Here is a 15075-nt window from a genome sequence, read left to right on the forward strand (position 1 = left end):
CAGTGCTGTGCAAATCACAGCGAGAAAACCGGGGTGGGTTGGGGGAGGTCAGCCAGAATATGAGAGTGAAAAGGAGAGCAAACAGCTTCTGGCAGAGATGGTGCTTAGAGGCAAAGACTCCTCCTGGTTTCCCAGGAGCAGCCACACAGCCACCGAGAGGACAAGTCACAAAGCGACAAAGGGACTCCACCTGGTGGGGGCTCCAGAGCACAAGGCAAGAGGAGCGTGTCCCCCACCCCGCTGCACAGACCAGGCCCAAGGTTCATGGGGATGGGAAAGGCTTGGGGAGGAAGGAAAGAGATGGCAGACATGGCCTGGCCCTGATCCGCCACTCAGGAATTGAGGCAGAGCCTTTGTCCACCCCCGCAGGGCTGGCACAGTTGCGGGGGCTTTGTGAGCTGTCCCCAGCCCCCCACCCACAGGAGATTGGGCAGAAAAGGAAGGCACTTCAATCCCTGCATCTACAGAGTCCCCCCCCCACAAGCCAGTTCCTCCTACCCCACAGATTCCCTCCCGCCCCTCACACACAACCTCCCGACTGCCCCCGCTTTGGCCCTGGGTTTTGTGCAAGGGAGTCCAGTCAGACTCAGTCTCTGCCCTCTTTGGCTGGCAAGCAAGGAGAGAGAAAACCTCCACAAAGGTTCAGTAGAAACACTATTTATTCCTCGGTGCTGTTGGGAGTGAGGGGGGGCAGTGGGGTGGGTAAAGGGGGGGAGCACTACTTGGCATTCAGGCCGCCGCAAAACTCTCACTCTCTCGGTACTTCGCAGCTCCCAAACAAAAGCCGCAGTCGCCCCAGGTTCAACTCTGCAGTCTCCTTTTTTTTGAAAAGTAACACAACTGAATAAATATTGTCCCGGAGAGGGTGTGCCAAGGAAAAGCCAGCGGATGGGCAAGAGAGGCTGGATTCTCTTCCAGCCACGGAGCGCCCCCCCTCGCCCTGGCATGCCAGGGGGGTGGGCAAAAGCAAAGCCCTTTTCATACATACAAATACAGGCAACGAGCGAAGAAGGAGGGAGAGAAAGACAGACAGACAGACACACAGAGAGAGAGAGAGAGAGAGAGACTGAGAAAGCAAACCCTGGCCCAGTCACTGGCAGAGCCCCTCTCCTGGAACCCCTTGCCCCCCCAATCCCAAAGGTTTTATTCCTCCACGCAGCCGGATCTGGCCAGCACTCCAGGGGCAGTTTCGGAAAAAGAGAACATCGCTGGCGGGAGGACCGGCTGACGCCAGCCGCGAGAGCAAAGCGCAGAAGAGCAGCGGGAGGGCCGGGTCAGGACTGGCACCCCGCCCAGCAGAAAGGCTGCCTCTGCTGCCAGTATATACACAAGGGCCTCTCCTCTCCAAGCCACAAGGAGGGCGCTGCCCAGCGTCCCTGGCACATGCCTCGAGTGTCCAGTGCAAAGGAAACAAAGACCCCGAGAGAGGTGGCCAGCCGGCAGGAGGGAGGGAGGGGGTCTCCAGCGGCAGTGAGGGGAGCAGGACTACCGGTCCATCTCATCGAGCAGCGGGGTGGCGTCTCCGGCGACCGACATGGGCGTGCTCTCGATCATGGGGCTGGGCGAGGGGCGGGGGGTCAGTCGCTGCTTCTGCTTCCTCCGCTCGGCCTCCTTCTCCTGCAGCCACTGCTCCGCCATCTTGCCCCAGTCGATGGCCGTGTGGCTGCTGGACCTGGACAGGGAGGGAGAGAGGAAGGAGGTCAAAGACAACAGGCCAATCCAGTGTTAGAAACGGAGAGAGGAAAGCTGGAGGCTAAAGGGCACCTTAAGCCGAAGTGACGGAAGCAACAGCAGAATGTCTAGGCGCACTTTTTCAAATAACAAGAATGCAAAGCGGAGAATGAATGAACTGCAGCTAAACTATTATGCTCATTTTTCACACGGCCTAGTCCTTCCAATGCCCATCCCTTAAGAGGGTTTCTTCTCCTGTCTTCAGAGACTGGCTGGAAGTGGGGAGGCAGAAAAAGGTCCTCCTTTCCTTCCAGTCTGCAGTTTTAACCTGAAATCTTAGGCGCAGTACTGCTCCTCAGAGCTCAGAAACTACTCGCGTGAATTCCCTGACGCAAAATGTGCCTAGAACAATGGCGTTTCGAACGCTGGGCTGATCCAGAGAGCGCTGTGTGTCTGGAGCTCTTGGTGCAGGACTACGGTTTAGAGACATACACCAGAGCTATGTCAAAGGTTCCAGGCAGAGGGTCCCCCCTCAGCCTTACCTGGAGATGCTGCTGCTGGAAACGGAATTCAGAGCTTTCTGCATGCAAATAAAGTGCCCTAGTCCTAAAGATATGGCAGGATTCCAGTCCTCATTGTTCTGAATTAAGTGCTGATTTAAATATGGACAAAGGAAGCTGCCTTATACTGAGCCAGACCCTTGCTCAGTGTTGTCTACACTTACCAGCAGCCATGGCTCTCCAGGGTTTTAGGCAGGGGACATCTGCAGCCTCACCTGGAGATGCCACTGGGGATTGAACCTAGACTTCTGGCCCCAGCGGGCAAGCAAAGCCCCCACCGTAGGGGCTGCCCTCCCGCTGAAAGAAATCTGGTTTCTCCTGCTCTGATTTCTCCTGCGCCAGTGAAGAGCAGGAGCCTCAGCCGCTCAGCTCCCCCTGCACAAAACGCACACCTGTCTAAAGACGACTCTGAAAGAAGCCAGCACCTCAGGTGAGGCAAGCACCTGCAGCAGGTGAGCCCTGCCTTGGAGGAGTCTGTGAGAGAGACTGAAATGCACACAAAACATAGGGGGAAAAGTCTCTTCTAAAGAGGTGCCTGCCATTGTTTTTAATTTTTGGTTTTGAAAAAAGTGCTTGTTTTAATCCAGCCTTCCCTCTCCAGGTGTTCTACAAATCTCCCCAAAGATCAAGAATATTTTTAACCCAACTGATCAATTGACTGAACTGTGCTGCCCTTTCCTCCTTGTCTCACCCCACCCCATTTTTCTCCCTCAGTGGTTTCTTCTTCTTCCCCCTTCCCTCTCCAACCTCCCCACTTCTCCATCATGAACCAGTGTGGCATAGTGGTTAGAGCACTGGACTAGGACCATGAAGCTCACTGGGTCTTAGCCTAGCCTACCTCACAGGGTTGCCGTGAGGATTAAACGAGAACCATGTACATCGCCTTGAGCTCCTTGGAGGAAAAGGTGGGATAGAAATGCAACGTCATTAAAGTAAATAATAAAACAAGGAGCCTTTTTGCAGCACTCACTTGGGTTGCTGCCTCTGCGCTGAGCTGGAGGACGGCTGGGACTGGGGCTGAGACTGGGTGGACTGGGGCGTGGTGCTGGCCTGGAGCTGGTGGTACTGGGGGGTGGTGATGGGCTGGCTGGGGGTCGTGTAGGAGTAGCTGGGGGTCAGAAGTGGGGTGGCCACCGGCTGCTGGGCAGGAGTCGTGAAGACCTGGAGCAAGAGAGAGAGAGAGAGAGAGAGAGAGAGAGAGAGAGAGAGAGAGAGAGAAAGAGATTAAAGTACAGATTAGCCAATGACGAAAAAGGGCTGAGTGGGAGCATCAAAAAGGAGCTTGTGGAGCCACCGTCATGGGCGCAGGCGGCCAGCTGTCAGGAGCAGGTGAACAATCAATCACACAGCGACAGTGATGTTAACTCTTTATTCAAGGAAGCAAAGTTGACTCAGGAGGCCAGGCCTAGTGAGCACAGCAACTGGTTCCGGTAGGTCTTGCCCCTATGAGGCAGTTGTGGGGACTGAGGAAGAGGTCCCTGCTTTCCCACATCTGCCTAAACCTCCCTTCCCCACCAGGTCCCTCACAAGCAATCTGAGACTATGCCAATGCACCTGCCTCTGCTTCTCCCTCTTCATGCCTCTTCTGGTTCGGGGAGGCCATGGGGGAGACGGAGGCCACTGGCGGCTTCTTCTGCCTCTGAGTCTGGACTGCTCTCTGTCAAATATTCTTTCTGCCCACTGTTACCCCTTCAGTTTCAACCTCCTCTTCCCAATCTGTTCCCTCTCCTCCCACTCATCATTCCCCGGGCTCTGAGCCTTTTTCTCTTGGGGGCTCCCCACACCGTTCCTCTGCACCCAGCCAGTCCGTGTGCCATCAGGAGATGGGAGGTCAAAGGAGGCTGCTTTCTGCCGAGTCAGCAGCTCCGCAAGGCTTCAAGTTGGGGGGCATTCCCAGCCCCTCATCATCGTTATAACCCACCCTTTACTGGCAGGTCCCAGTGTGCATTACAGCCGTTCAAAATTCAGAATGAAAAGCAGTTAACGCTGAGTAAAAATAGATTGAGCCAGGGACCTTCTGCACGCGAAGCAGGTGCTCTGCTCCTGAGCTGCTGCTCTTTCCCTAAAAATGTAACAAGATCCTGGTCCTCATGGTTCTGCCTTAGAGGCCGATTTAAGAGGAGGCTGCCTTATACCAAATCAGACTGTTGCCTCCATCTAGCTCAGCCCTGTCTACACAGACTAGCAGCATCTCTCCAGGGGAGTTTCAGGCAGGAAGTCTTTTCCCCAGCCCTCTGCCCGAGACGCAGCCCCCTCTCCTGACTGCGCTCCGCAGGGCACTGCCAAGTGTTTGTGAGGTGCCAGGATTAAGAGCGGAGGAAGGTGCCCTTAATTCCAGGTCAGTGGGAGGACCAGAGGCCCTTCCACTCACAGCCCCTGCCTGCCGGGCGATTAGCAAGCTCAGCCGGCCAAGCGCTGCCTGCCTGCCTGTCGGCTCAGCAAATTCTTCCTCCGCTAAGCCTTTTCTCGCTGGCAGCTTAGCTGCGTCCTTCACGTCCTCTCCCCCTTGCCAGCGTCCAGCCTGCCTCTTCCATACTCCCCCCCCAGCACATTCCTTTAGAGTGGGGGCTACTCACTTGCCCGTGGCCGATTTCCCTTTCATCTACTCTGTTTAGTGGAAGAAAACGCAACGTGAAGAAAAACGGTGGAACCGCATGCAGGCGACGCTGCGATACCCACACTTTGAGAAAAGAAGATGCCCAGCTAGGAAGCAAGTCAGTCCTTGGGTCCATCTAGCTCAGTGCTGCCTACACTGACTGGCAGGGGTTGTCTCCCAACCCAGACGGGATCTGGGACCTTCCACACGCAAGGCAGATGCTGTACTGCTGAGCCATGTCCTTCCCAAAGGAAGGCAGATGTGTGAACAATCAAGAGCAGGCCGGAGAGGCGGGTTGGACTAATGACCATTGGGGACCCTTCCAACTCTATGATTCTTACCTTAACCGGAGCCTGAGCGCTGGCTGGGACGTGCTGCCCCGAAAACCAGAAGAACGAGTCTAGAGCAGCCCCACCCGGTGCCCCCCAGTCCCCGCCCTCTGCCCCACCCGGCCCCTCTCTTCCTGCGTTCACCTACGTGGTAAGCGCTGCTCCCGCCGCCGCTGCCTCCGTAGCCGTACTGGCTGGAGGCCCACTGCGCAGGGGTGGCGTTGGGGTTCTGCCCCTGGCCCGTCACGGCCGCAATGGCGCTGAACATCTGCGAGGTCATGTTCTGTGGCAGGGCGTTCACCGCTCGGGTCAGGTCTGCGGGGCAGAAGCGAGGCGGAGACCGTGAGCAAAGATGCCAAGAGCAGGCGGGAAAAGCAGGGGAGGCAGCGGTAGAGGGGACTCACCTGCCAGGTTGATGTTTGCGGGAGTCGCATTGATGGAAGCTGGAGTCCTGGTCCTGCTGCTGCTGCTGGGGGTGACTCCTGGGGGTGGGAAGAGAGGTGAATTGCGGGGGCTGGGGATCTGACCAAGTCGCTGCACAAGTGGACTGTGGTCTGCTTGCGCATGGGGCATCTACCCCCCCCGCCCCCCAGCATGCAACAGAATGAGGGCAGCCGCTCCAGCAGTCAAGAGGGCTGGGAAGTAAAGCTCTCTCCGTCGGGTCTGACCAGCCCCATCAGGCCTCCTCTCCCCATAACCACCACCTGGGGGTGGCCGTCCCACCAGGCTGCCTCAGAGGGAGACAGGAAGCAGAAGGCTGGAGTCCCAGTTCCATCAGGCACCTCTTGTCCTCAAAGCTGACAGCACCCCAGGCTCACAAGGTCCCAGTGTGCGCTCACAACCGAGGAGGGAGGAAGAAGGCTGGCTAGCTCTAGGGCACGGAGGGGGAACCTAACGCTCTCCAGAGGTTGCTGGACTCCAATTCCCATCTGCCACTGTGGCGAGCATGGCCAATGGGAAGGAGTCAAACAATATCATAATGGGGGGGCCAGGCACTGGCTCCCCACCCCTGCCCTAGGGCGACGTTGGAGGGGCCATCAAGCCTGTCTCCTGCCCCGCAGTGGGGCATGCTATTTTGTCAGAAGCGGCCTTTCTGGTTCACGGCTGCCGCCTTTCCTGCATCCCCATGATACACATGAAGCCTCTCGCTGACCCCGATTTTGTCCCCCAATTGGGGCTGGGATTACCTGGCACAGGATCCTGATAGTGATCCTTGAACCATCGGAAAAGCCCGTTGACCGTGGGAAAGATGTGGCTGCGGTACCGGAAGCCTTCGGGTGTAACCGTCACATACTCAATCCTGCGGGGAGAGAAGTGGCCCCCACTCTGGTGACATTGAGTTGAACACCCCTGCTCAGAGTCATCCCAAGGTGGGAAGTGATGAGGCCCAGGCCAGGGAGACTGGGCCATCCACCACCTAAGAGGACCACCCCCCCATTTCCTGGGACTACTTAAGACACGTCTGTCCTGAGGAAGGGCAAAAGCGAGAGAGGCCAGGACAGGGAGTTCCTGCCACCAGCTCCTGAAGCTGGCCTGAAAATATCTTGCAACATTTGCTTATTCTCATAATTTAAAATGGTAAAGAACCTCAGGTGCCTTGCAAGAAAGCGTTCTCTAAATGCAATGAGCCAATCAACAGACATCTCTGTGCGGAGAAGGTCACTCAGAGTCAGACTGAGCAACAGCCCTTCTCCAAACATGGCAGCTCTGTTGAAAGAGCCCAGACCTTGCGGGGAGTTGGCACTGGATGTTGCTGGGCTCCAACTCCCATCCTCCTCCTTTGTTGCTGGAGTCCAGACACATCTGGAAGGTCTCTTTCTCCCTGGGCATCAACAGATATCCTGCCAGGCACCCCAAGTCCTCCTGCGGGTGTTTTGAGAACTGGATGGACTTTGGAACTTGCATTTCTGCACCTGAGCTTCTGAAGCCCCTTCTGAGCCCCCTCTCCTTGCCCCTGACCATTCCCACCCCTTCAGCATCAGGAATAATGCCTGTCAGCAGGCTTGGGTCTCAGTCTAGCTTTGCGCGCAGAAGGACCACAGCACCTCCTGAGAAGATATCAGAAAAGCTGCTCTTTCTTGGGGAGCCGCTGTCCATTATGGGGCTAGATGGAGACATGGCCCAGCCTAAAGCAGCTTCCAAGCCAAGGGGGGGTTTGTTGGGGGTGGGCAGGAGGGGGAAAGTGATCCCCCAAGAGGCATCTTATCATCACCTCCCCTGTTCCTGCAAGGACTAGTCCCGGGGGCGGCGGGGAACTCACCTGGGCTTGCCCCGTGGCTGGTAGCCCAGCAGGAATTTGCCCGGAAGTTCTTTGCAGGCGCAGATGAAGTAGGGGATGAAGGTGGGCTTCTCCTTCTTGGTCTTGATCAGGAGCTCCTCCAGTTTCTGGCACACGGACAAAGCAGTAACAGAATGGGCTATCAACGCTGCTTCTGAAGGGGGTGGGGACCCAGAGCAGGGGCTTCTCTCCTCCTTGAATGGCTGCCCAGGGGAAGTCAAGGGGCTTTTGGATATGCTGCGAAGCCCAGTCAGCATTGCCTCCCCTGGCACCCTGACCGTACCTGGTGGGCACTGGTTAGGCTATTTTCCCTGGGAAGTTCCTCTCCCCCAGCGGCAGTGCCAACTCACAGGGGCAGGGAGCACCCATGGCTCACTTCTTCCTTGAAAAGAGAAGCCCCCAAGCTCAGCTCTGGCCAGATGTGCGTGCGCTCACCTTCCTGTCTCCCCCGTTGCAATCCTGGTAATATTTGTGGCTGAGAAGGTCTCTGGCGAAGGACGCCATCGGCTGCACATAGCGGGCAACGATCTCGTCCAGGTCCTCAAACTCCTTGGGGCAGAAAAGGCAGAGAGGGTTACAGGCGGAGGGGTCAAGGTGGGTTTCCCCACAAGCCCACCAGGCTTTCTGCCTCCGAACTCACTTCTGTGTTGATCCAGAGGGTGGCCCCCAGGCTGAAGGCGTTCTCCCTTCCCCTCCTCGCGGACGTCTACATGCTGGTAGATGTTGTCGCTGACTTTCCAGGTGACCGTCAGGTGGTTCTCTCCTTTGCTGCTGGGGCGGATGATGACATCTCCCTGGTCCATGGTCTCCATCATCTTCTCAGCCTGCTTGAAGTTGATGTTGTGGAAGGAGGGGTGGGCTATCACACGCTTGATGTACGCTGTGGAGAGGGGGAAGAGAGGCAGACAGGCGGCAGCGCACTGAGCTTTCTTGCTTGGAGGAAAGGTGAATTCGAGGGGACACAGTGCGAGTTATGCACGGTGAGAGCAGGAAGAGGAAAGCTTTCTCCTTTTCTCATAACACTAGACCTTGTGGACACCCAGCAAAGTGGGGTATTGTGAGACACGAGACAGCTCAAAGAAAGTCCTTCCAAGCAGCGCAAAGTTAAACTGTGGAACTCCCTGCCACAGGAGGCAGGGATGGCCACCAAACTAGATGGTTTTAAAAGAGGACGAGAAATTCATGGAGGAGGAGGAGAGGGCTATCGATGGCTACTGGCCATAATGGCTAGGCTCTGCCTCCACAGTTGCTTCTGGAAGCCACAAGAGGGGAGAACGCTCTGGTGCTTGCGGGATTCCCATAAGGGGCATCTGGTTGGCCACTGGAAGAACAGGATTATGGACCAGATGGGCCACTGGGCTGATCCAACAGGCTCTTTCTATTGCTCACTTCCCCACTGACTGGGACCACAGCCCATCCCCTTGGCTGCCCCCCAAGACCGCCGGCTGAGCGCCAGGGACTCACTGGTGCGTTGCTGCCTCTTCTTGTACTCCTCCTCCTGCTTGTGGTCACTGGCCTCGGCATCAAAGTCGTAGTAGGTGTCCTTGGGAAGCTTCCACTCGTTGCTCTTGTCCATCAAGTCCGACGTCCGGCAGGTCAGATCGGCGCTGAACTTCTCAATGTCGATCTTCATGATCCTGCAGTGGACGGTCATCCCCACCTGGGCGAGACAGAGGCAGACTGTCAGCGGGAGGAGAAAGAGGTGCGCAGAGGAGGGCGACCGAGAGGAGCAAGGAAACCGAGCCTGATGAGGAACGGTTGAAGGAGCTGGGTACGTTGAGCCTGGAAAAGAGGAGACTGAGAGGAGATAGGAGAGCCATCTTCAACTATCTCAAGGGCTGTCTTAGGGAAGAGGGAACAAGATGGTTTTCTTCTGCTGGCCCAGAAAAGGAAGCAAGAAGAAATACCGATGAAAGAAAAATGGCAGACAAAGTTAATGGACTGCGAAGAATTGGACAAGATGACAGGAAGGATTCGAAACCTGCGGGACCAGATATTCACAGAAGACTGGAAGAAATATACAAACTATTTGAAGAGCAACTGTAATCAACAAATTACGCTAGTAGGACTACAAGAAGTTTTGTAAGGAGGAATATGTGAAATATTGCAAAGAAAATAAAGAAGAAAGACATTAGTTATGATACTTACATGTAATAACATAAGAAAGAAATGCAAATTAAGACTGGAAAAGACTGGAAATTTTTCAGATGTGATTGGCGGAAGTAAAAAAAGCCCATATAAGATATAAAAGTATGTTTTATAATTGTTGAAAATGATATGTTAAAATAAAATTTATATATGTTTTCTCCTGCTCTGGAGGGTAGGAATTGAACCCATGGCTCCAAGTTACGAGAAAGGAGATTCCAACTTTCTGACAATCAGAGCTGTTCAGTGGTGGAAGGGGCTCCCGTGGAAGTTCACGGGTGGTTTTTAGACAGAGGTTGGGTGGCCCCTGTCAGGGACTCTTTAGCTGTGATACTTAAATTGCAGGGGGTTGGAGGCAGGGAAATGGCCTACCTTGACCCTCTCCTCTGGCCGCTTGACCACCTTGTCGCTGAGAAACTTGGTCGGGATGAAGCCTATGACGCCGTTGTCCAGCCGCGTCTTCACCCCGATGGCCTGGCCGGGGCAAGAGCCGCTGTCAAAGTGGTTCCAGACCTGGAACGGAGCAGAGGAAGCAAAGTCACGGCAAAAGGAGGGCGGAGGGTGGAGCTCTGCCTAACCAGGACCCAGGCAAACACACACACTCGAGTGGCTGCTTGGCTGGCCATGTGTGCCCTCAGCCGGGATCTCTCCAAAGGCCTGGGCAGGTGAGGCGCCCCTGCCTAGCAAGCATCGCAGCAGCTGCCAGGGAAGGAGACTTGCTGATGGCGCAGATCTATTCATTTGTTGCATTTATATTCCACCATTTATTCCAAGGAGCTCAAAGTGGTCTATACAGTTCTCCACCTCCTCATTTTATCCTCGCAACAACCCCACGATGCAGACTATGCTGAGACACAATGATGGCTACCCGGCAAGCTCCATGGCTGAATGGAGACTTGAACCCTAGTTTTCCAGGTCCTGGTCCGACCCTCTCTAACCACTGAACCACACTGGCGTTGCTCTGTTACCTCGCTGAGCTCGGGGAAGTTGTCCTGCTGGCAGAAGGGGCACTGCCACAGGCCCGTCTCGTCGTTCCGGATCGCCTGGTCATAGCTCTCCCCCTGGGGCCGCCGGTGGGCTATCCCCGTCACATTGCAGATGATGAGTTTACCTGGGGAGGGAGGTTGATTAATTGTAAAAATATTTGTATACGTCTCTCTCTCTCTCATCAAAGCAGTTTACAGCGAGAATCCATAAAGCCATGTAATAAAAACTATATAAACCATATTTAGAAAGTCAAAAGCAGACCTTTGGGGAAGGAAGCACTCTTAATTGCCTGCATAGGCCTAGAAGAATAGAAAAGTTTTCTGGAGATGTTTAAAAGTTGGAACAGGTGGGATAGGAAGGGTGGAGTTTATGGGTGCACAAGAGGTGTTTCACAACCCCTTTTGCTTTTGATTTTCATATGCTATTGCAGCCGTTCTCACTGTTTTATACCTGCTATAAAATGAAATCAAATCTTTATCCCCAAAACCCAAATAAATAAAGAAGGCTGGCAGCACATTGGTGGCCCCAGGGGGTGTGCTGGTGACACCCCCCCCCCCCAGTCTCCATCAATGCCACCACTTCTCTGGCCCTAAGCACCAGAACAGCAACTGCCCTCCTCCTCCTCGGCAGGCCTTGCAGACATATATAGAACATCTCCTACCTATATAGAACGTCTCGGGTGTCTCCTTCGTCAGCATGTTGAAGACCTCTTCCGAGTTGGGGGAGCGGTAGGGGCTCCTCAGGTCCTTGTAGCGGCAGCTCAGCTCGGCTCGGATGTCATACAGGGTGATGTGCTTGTCACCGTAGCCCTGAGAGAGAGGGAGACAGACAGAAAAAGGAGACGTGAAAACCAGAGGGTCAGATTCTCCCTGCCCCCCATCCAAGCCCCTCAGGGCTCTCTCCGCCCCCAACCTGTCTCTCCAGCTCTTCGGCAAAGGCATCCAGGTCCAGGTCCTTCAGGCGCTCCGGGTTTTCCAGGATCTCCTCCAGAGCTCCGGCCGGGTTGGCATCCTCAGCTGACTCGTCGTACTCCAGGGCGTCAACGGCCATCTTCCGGGCCCACTCGTAGGTCTCCGGGTGGACCCTGGACCCGTCCAAGACCTCGATGTAGGAGTCCGTGCTACAAAAAGAGAAGGAGAAGGAGGACTGAGCAGAAGGTGCGACAAACTGGAGTGCGCTGGTCTTGCAAAGGCGACCGAGACCCCCTGGAACAGAAGGAAGTCCTGATGCAGGGATGGGATTAAAAGAGGATGAGACAAATTCACGGAGGAACAGAAGGGTACCAGTGGTGAGCAGCCACAATGGCTGTTCTGCCCCTCTACTGCGGGAGGCAGGAGGCCTCTGAAGACCTGTTGCTGGAAGCCCCAGGAGGGGAGAGGGCTCTCGTGTCTGGATCCCACCTGGGGGCTTCCTACAGGCATCTGACTGCCCATGGTGAGGACACAATGCTGAGCCTCTAGCCTGATCCAGCAGCCAGACTCTCTCTATTTTATTTTATTTTATTTTATTATTAAAAAAATCTATAGAACTATTTATAAAAAATGATAGTAATCAAAACATTGTGAGTTTACCCCATGGGTAGGCAAACTAAGGCCCGGGGGCCAGATCCAGCCCAAATGCCTTCTCAATCCGGCCCACAGACGGTCCGGGAGTCAGCGTGTTTTTACATGAGTAGAATGTGTCCTTTTATTTAAAATGCATCTCTGGGTTAGTTTATGGGGCATAGGAATTTGTTGATTCCCCCCCCCCCAAAATATAGTCCAGCCCCCCACAAGGTCTGAGGGACAGTGGACCGGCCCCCTGCTGAAAAAGTTTGCTGATCCTTGGTTTATCCTGTGAACCAACCTGAGACCTGAAGGACAGGGAGGGAAACCACGGCCTCCTTGAGCATTTCACCACCACCACCCCCTGCTGCCGCCCCGCTTGCTCACCTGTCACCCAGCGATGCTGTGTCGATCTTGATGAAGCCGGCACAGTTGATGAAGACTTTAGGCCCCATGTGGCACATGGTGACCAGCTGGGTCCGGTTCTCCAGCCGGGTGTTGTTCTGCTTCAGGATCTAAGAGGGGCACAGAGCATTCCTTTATTTCATTTCATAAAAATTCATGCGCTCTTTGATCGTAAAAAACCTCAAATAAGAAAACAACAGGGTTGTTAGTAAGAAACAATTAAAACATTCCAAAAATTAAAACTAAAAACAGGCCAGCAATCTAGACATCTGAGTAGGCTTCATCTAAATTAAAAAACGTTTTTGGCAGGTGGTTTAAGGAACACAGCGAAAGGGCCTGCCTGGGGTAAAACGGCAGGGAGTTCCAAAGTGCAGGTACCGCCACACTAAAAGATTTGAGTTTTTACAAATGCAGAACAGGAATTATGTGGGACAGTTCTGCCCGGAGGGAGGCATTTCGTCCTGGCAGAAAGGAGCTGCCTTATATAAGGAGGTTGGGTGGCCTGGCAAGGGCCTCAAAGCCATGTCCTCTTGCCTTATGCTCTAAGCCCCCTGTAGCCTCCTCTGACTGGCAGGGGCTCTGCAAGGTCCCAGGGCAGAGAACGCCCTGTCCTGTCGCCTCCTGCCTATCCCTTTTCAGCCGGAGAGGCCCAGGACTGAACCTGGGAACTTCTGCTTGGGAGGCAGGCGGCTCTCCTGCTGAGCTGGGCCTCTTCCGTAATATACGAGTGTAGGAGGCTGCCTTATCCAAGAGGCCAAAACAGATAAATCGTTACGTTGCCCTGAAAAGAAACTGTTAGGAGGGGAAAAGACAAGGCCACAGTTGACGTGGCTGAAAAGGAACCAGTGAGCCATGTTACAGAAAAGAGAACATCAGGAGACATCAGGAGATGCAGAATGCAACAAATGCTGTAGAAGCTGCAAAGAGAACTGCAGATCAAGCACTTCTGCATAGCCGGCGGTGTAAAATAGAGTACCAACGAAAGGGACCGTTTGTGTCAAAAGGGGCAAACTGCTGGTTGGTTATAGTGTCGCTGAAACGATGCTTCACGAGGGTGTTGAGGGAACGGAATGAAGGGGTGGGGTGGATGTTTTTTTGTTGCTGCACCTAAGCTTGTACTGCATTTGAATTATTTGCAGTGACTTCCGCATTAGGGCTGCCGCCTTGCATGCGCAAAATAAGCACCGATTGATTTATTACTGAGCTCCAGTAAGGGAAACTAGTGTTTCCCCTACACTTCCACGTAGCTCAGTGTTGTCCACAGGGCTTCAGACATTCAGTCATTCCCATATGAAGCAGGCGCTCTTCCACTAACCTAAAGCTACTTCCCTTCAAAAGGAAAACCCTAGTCCTCATGATTCTAGATGATGAGATTTTTAAACAGAAACACAGGAAACTATCTTCTACAAAGATACGACTGTTGGGTCCATATAGCTCAGTCTGCCAGCAGCTCTGCAGCATTTCAGGCAAGGATCATTCCCTGCCTGGAGACGGAACCAACCCAGAGCTGGAAGCAGGACAGGCCCCTACTACCAGGAGGCAGAGTGAGGCCACCCTGGCCTCAAGGGGGAGGCTTACGCAAGTGCCGTCTTAGGGCCTTCTGCTTACCTTCAGCAGGTGAGTGCCCTTGCGGGGCCCCAGGCCACAGACGTACTGCAGGAGGGCCTGGCTGTGCGGGTGAGCTATGGCCCGGTTGACGTCCACCCCGACCTCGTTCACACGGTTGATGAACTCGCAGTGCAGGGAGTTCAGCAGCTCCTCCTTCACCACGTGCTCCTGGGGGAGAAAAAACACACCCACATCAACGGGCTGCCATCTGCCTTATTGCAGGGCAGATTCGAGGGTAAACCATACGTGGAACGAGTCTGCCCCTGCAGCTTGATGGAGGCAGAAACTGTCTCTCATGCCTTGTTACGCTGCCGTTTCTACAGGGATAGACGCTCGGTATTTATCACTCCTGTTATACAAAAATCTCCAAATGGATCTGAACTTCAATGTCTAAAACTCACACTAAGGGTGGCCAAATTCTGTGCGGCTGCCATAAAACTCAGGGAACAAGCTGTACTACCAAAATGATTTAAGGTTTTAAATGATAATTTTAGGTTATATTTTAGTGATCAAGATTTAATCTATTTTTTTAACTGCTGCTATAGCTGAATTGTCTCTGTTATACCCAATTGCAATTCAATGTATTCCTGTTGTGTTTTATGATTTTCCTGATATTGTAAGTGATCTGGAACTGGTCTGTGACCGTAATAATAAAATTCTATTCTATTCTATTCTATTCTATTCTATACTCACACACCGCGGCTGTGAGGCTCAGCTCCAGGGTGGAAGACTGCAGGGCACAGGGCAGCCCTCGTCAACGGGCACTTTCATTCTACACTTTTAGGCACCCGGTAAAAACGTTGCTCTTCAACCGGGCCTTTAAATAATTGACATACCCTTTTAAATGTGTTGTGGGAGGAAGAGTTATTGGTCTGTTTTGATTCTTATTTTTATTATGTTTTCTATTGTAATTTTATGCTGTGAACTGCCTTGAGATCCGCAGATGAAGGGT

At 53.8% G+C, this 15075-nt stretch overlaps 1 protein-coding gene across 1 annotated transcript in view; it reads right to left on the minus strand.

Annotated features, from left to right (window-relative positions):
• Positions 1-641: 641 nt before the first annotated feature.
• The window catches only part of SUPT6H (SPT6 homolog, histone chaperone and transcription elongation factor), a 42314-nt gene continuing 27880 nt past the window's right edge, over positions 642-15075 (minus strand). The window contains 16 exon segments of the mRNA XM_080984073.1: positions 642-1672; positions 3202-3392; positions 5305-5471; positions 5561-5638; positions 6344-6456; positions 7417-7541; positions 7870-7983; positions 8075-8119; positions 8121-8314; positions 8899-9094; positions 9952-10092; positions 10548-10690; positions 11228-11375; positions 11479-11686; positions 12498-12625; positions 14124-14291. Coding sequence (XP_080840199.1) covers positions 1486-1672; positions 3202-3392; positions 5305-5471; positions 5561-5638; positions 6344-6456; positions 7417-7541; positions 7870-7983; positions 8075-8119; positions 8121-8314; positions 8899-9094; positions 9952-10092; positions 10548-10690; positions 11228-11375; positions 11479-11686; positions 12498-12625; positions 14124-14291 — 2346 coding nt within the window. The 3' untranslated portion in view covers positions 642-1485.

Source organism: Podarcis pityusensis (genome assembly GCF_964106645.2).
Source record: "Podarcis pityusensis genome assembly, chromosome: 15".
NCBI lineage: Eukaryota > Metazoa > Chordata > Lepidosauria > Squamata > Lacertidae > Podarcis > Podarcis pityusensis.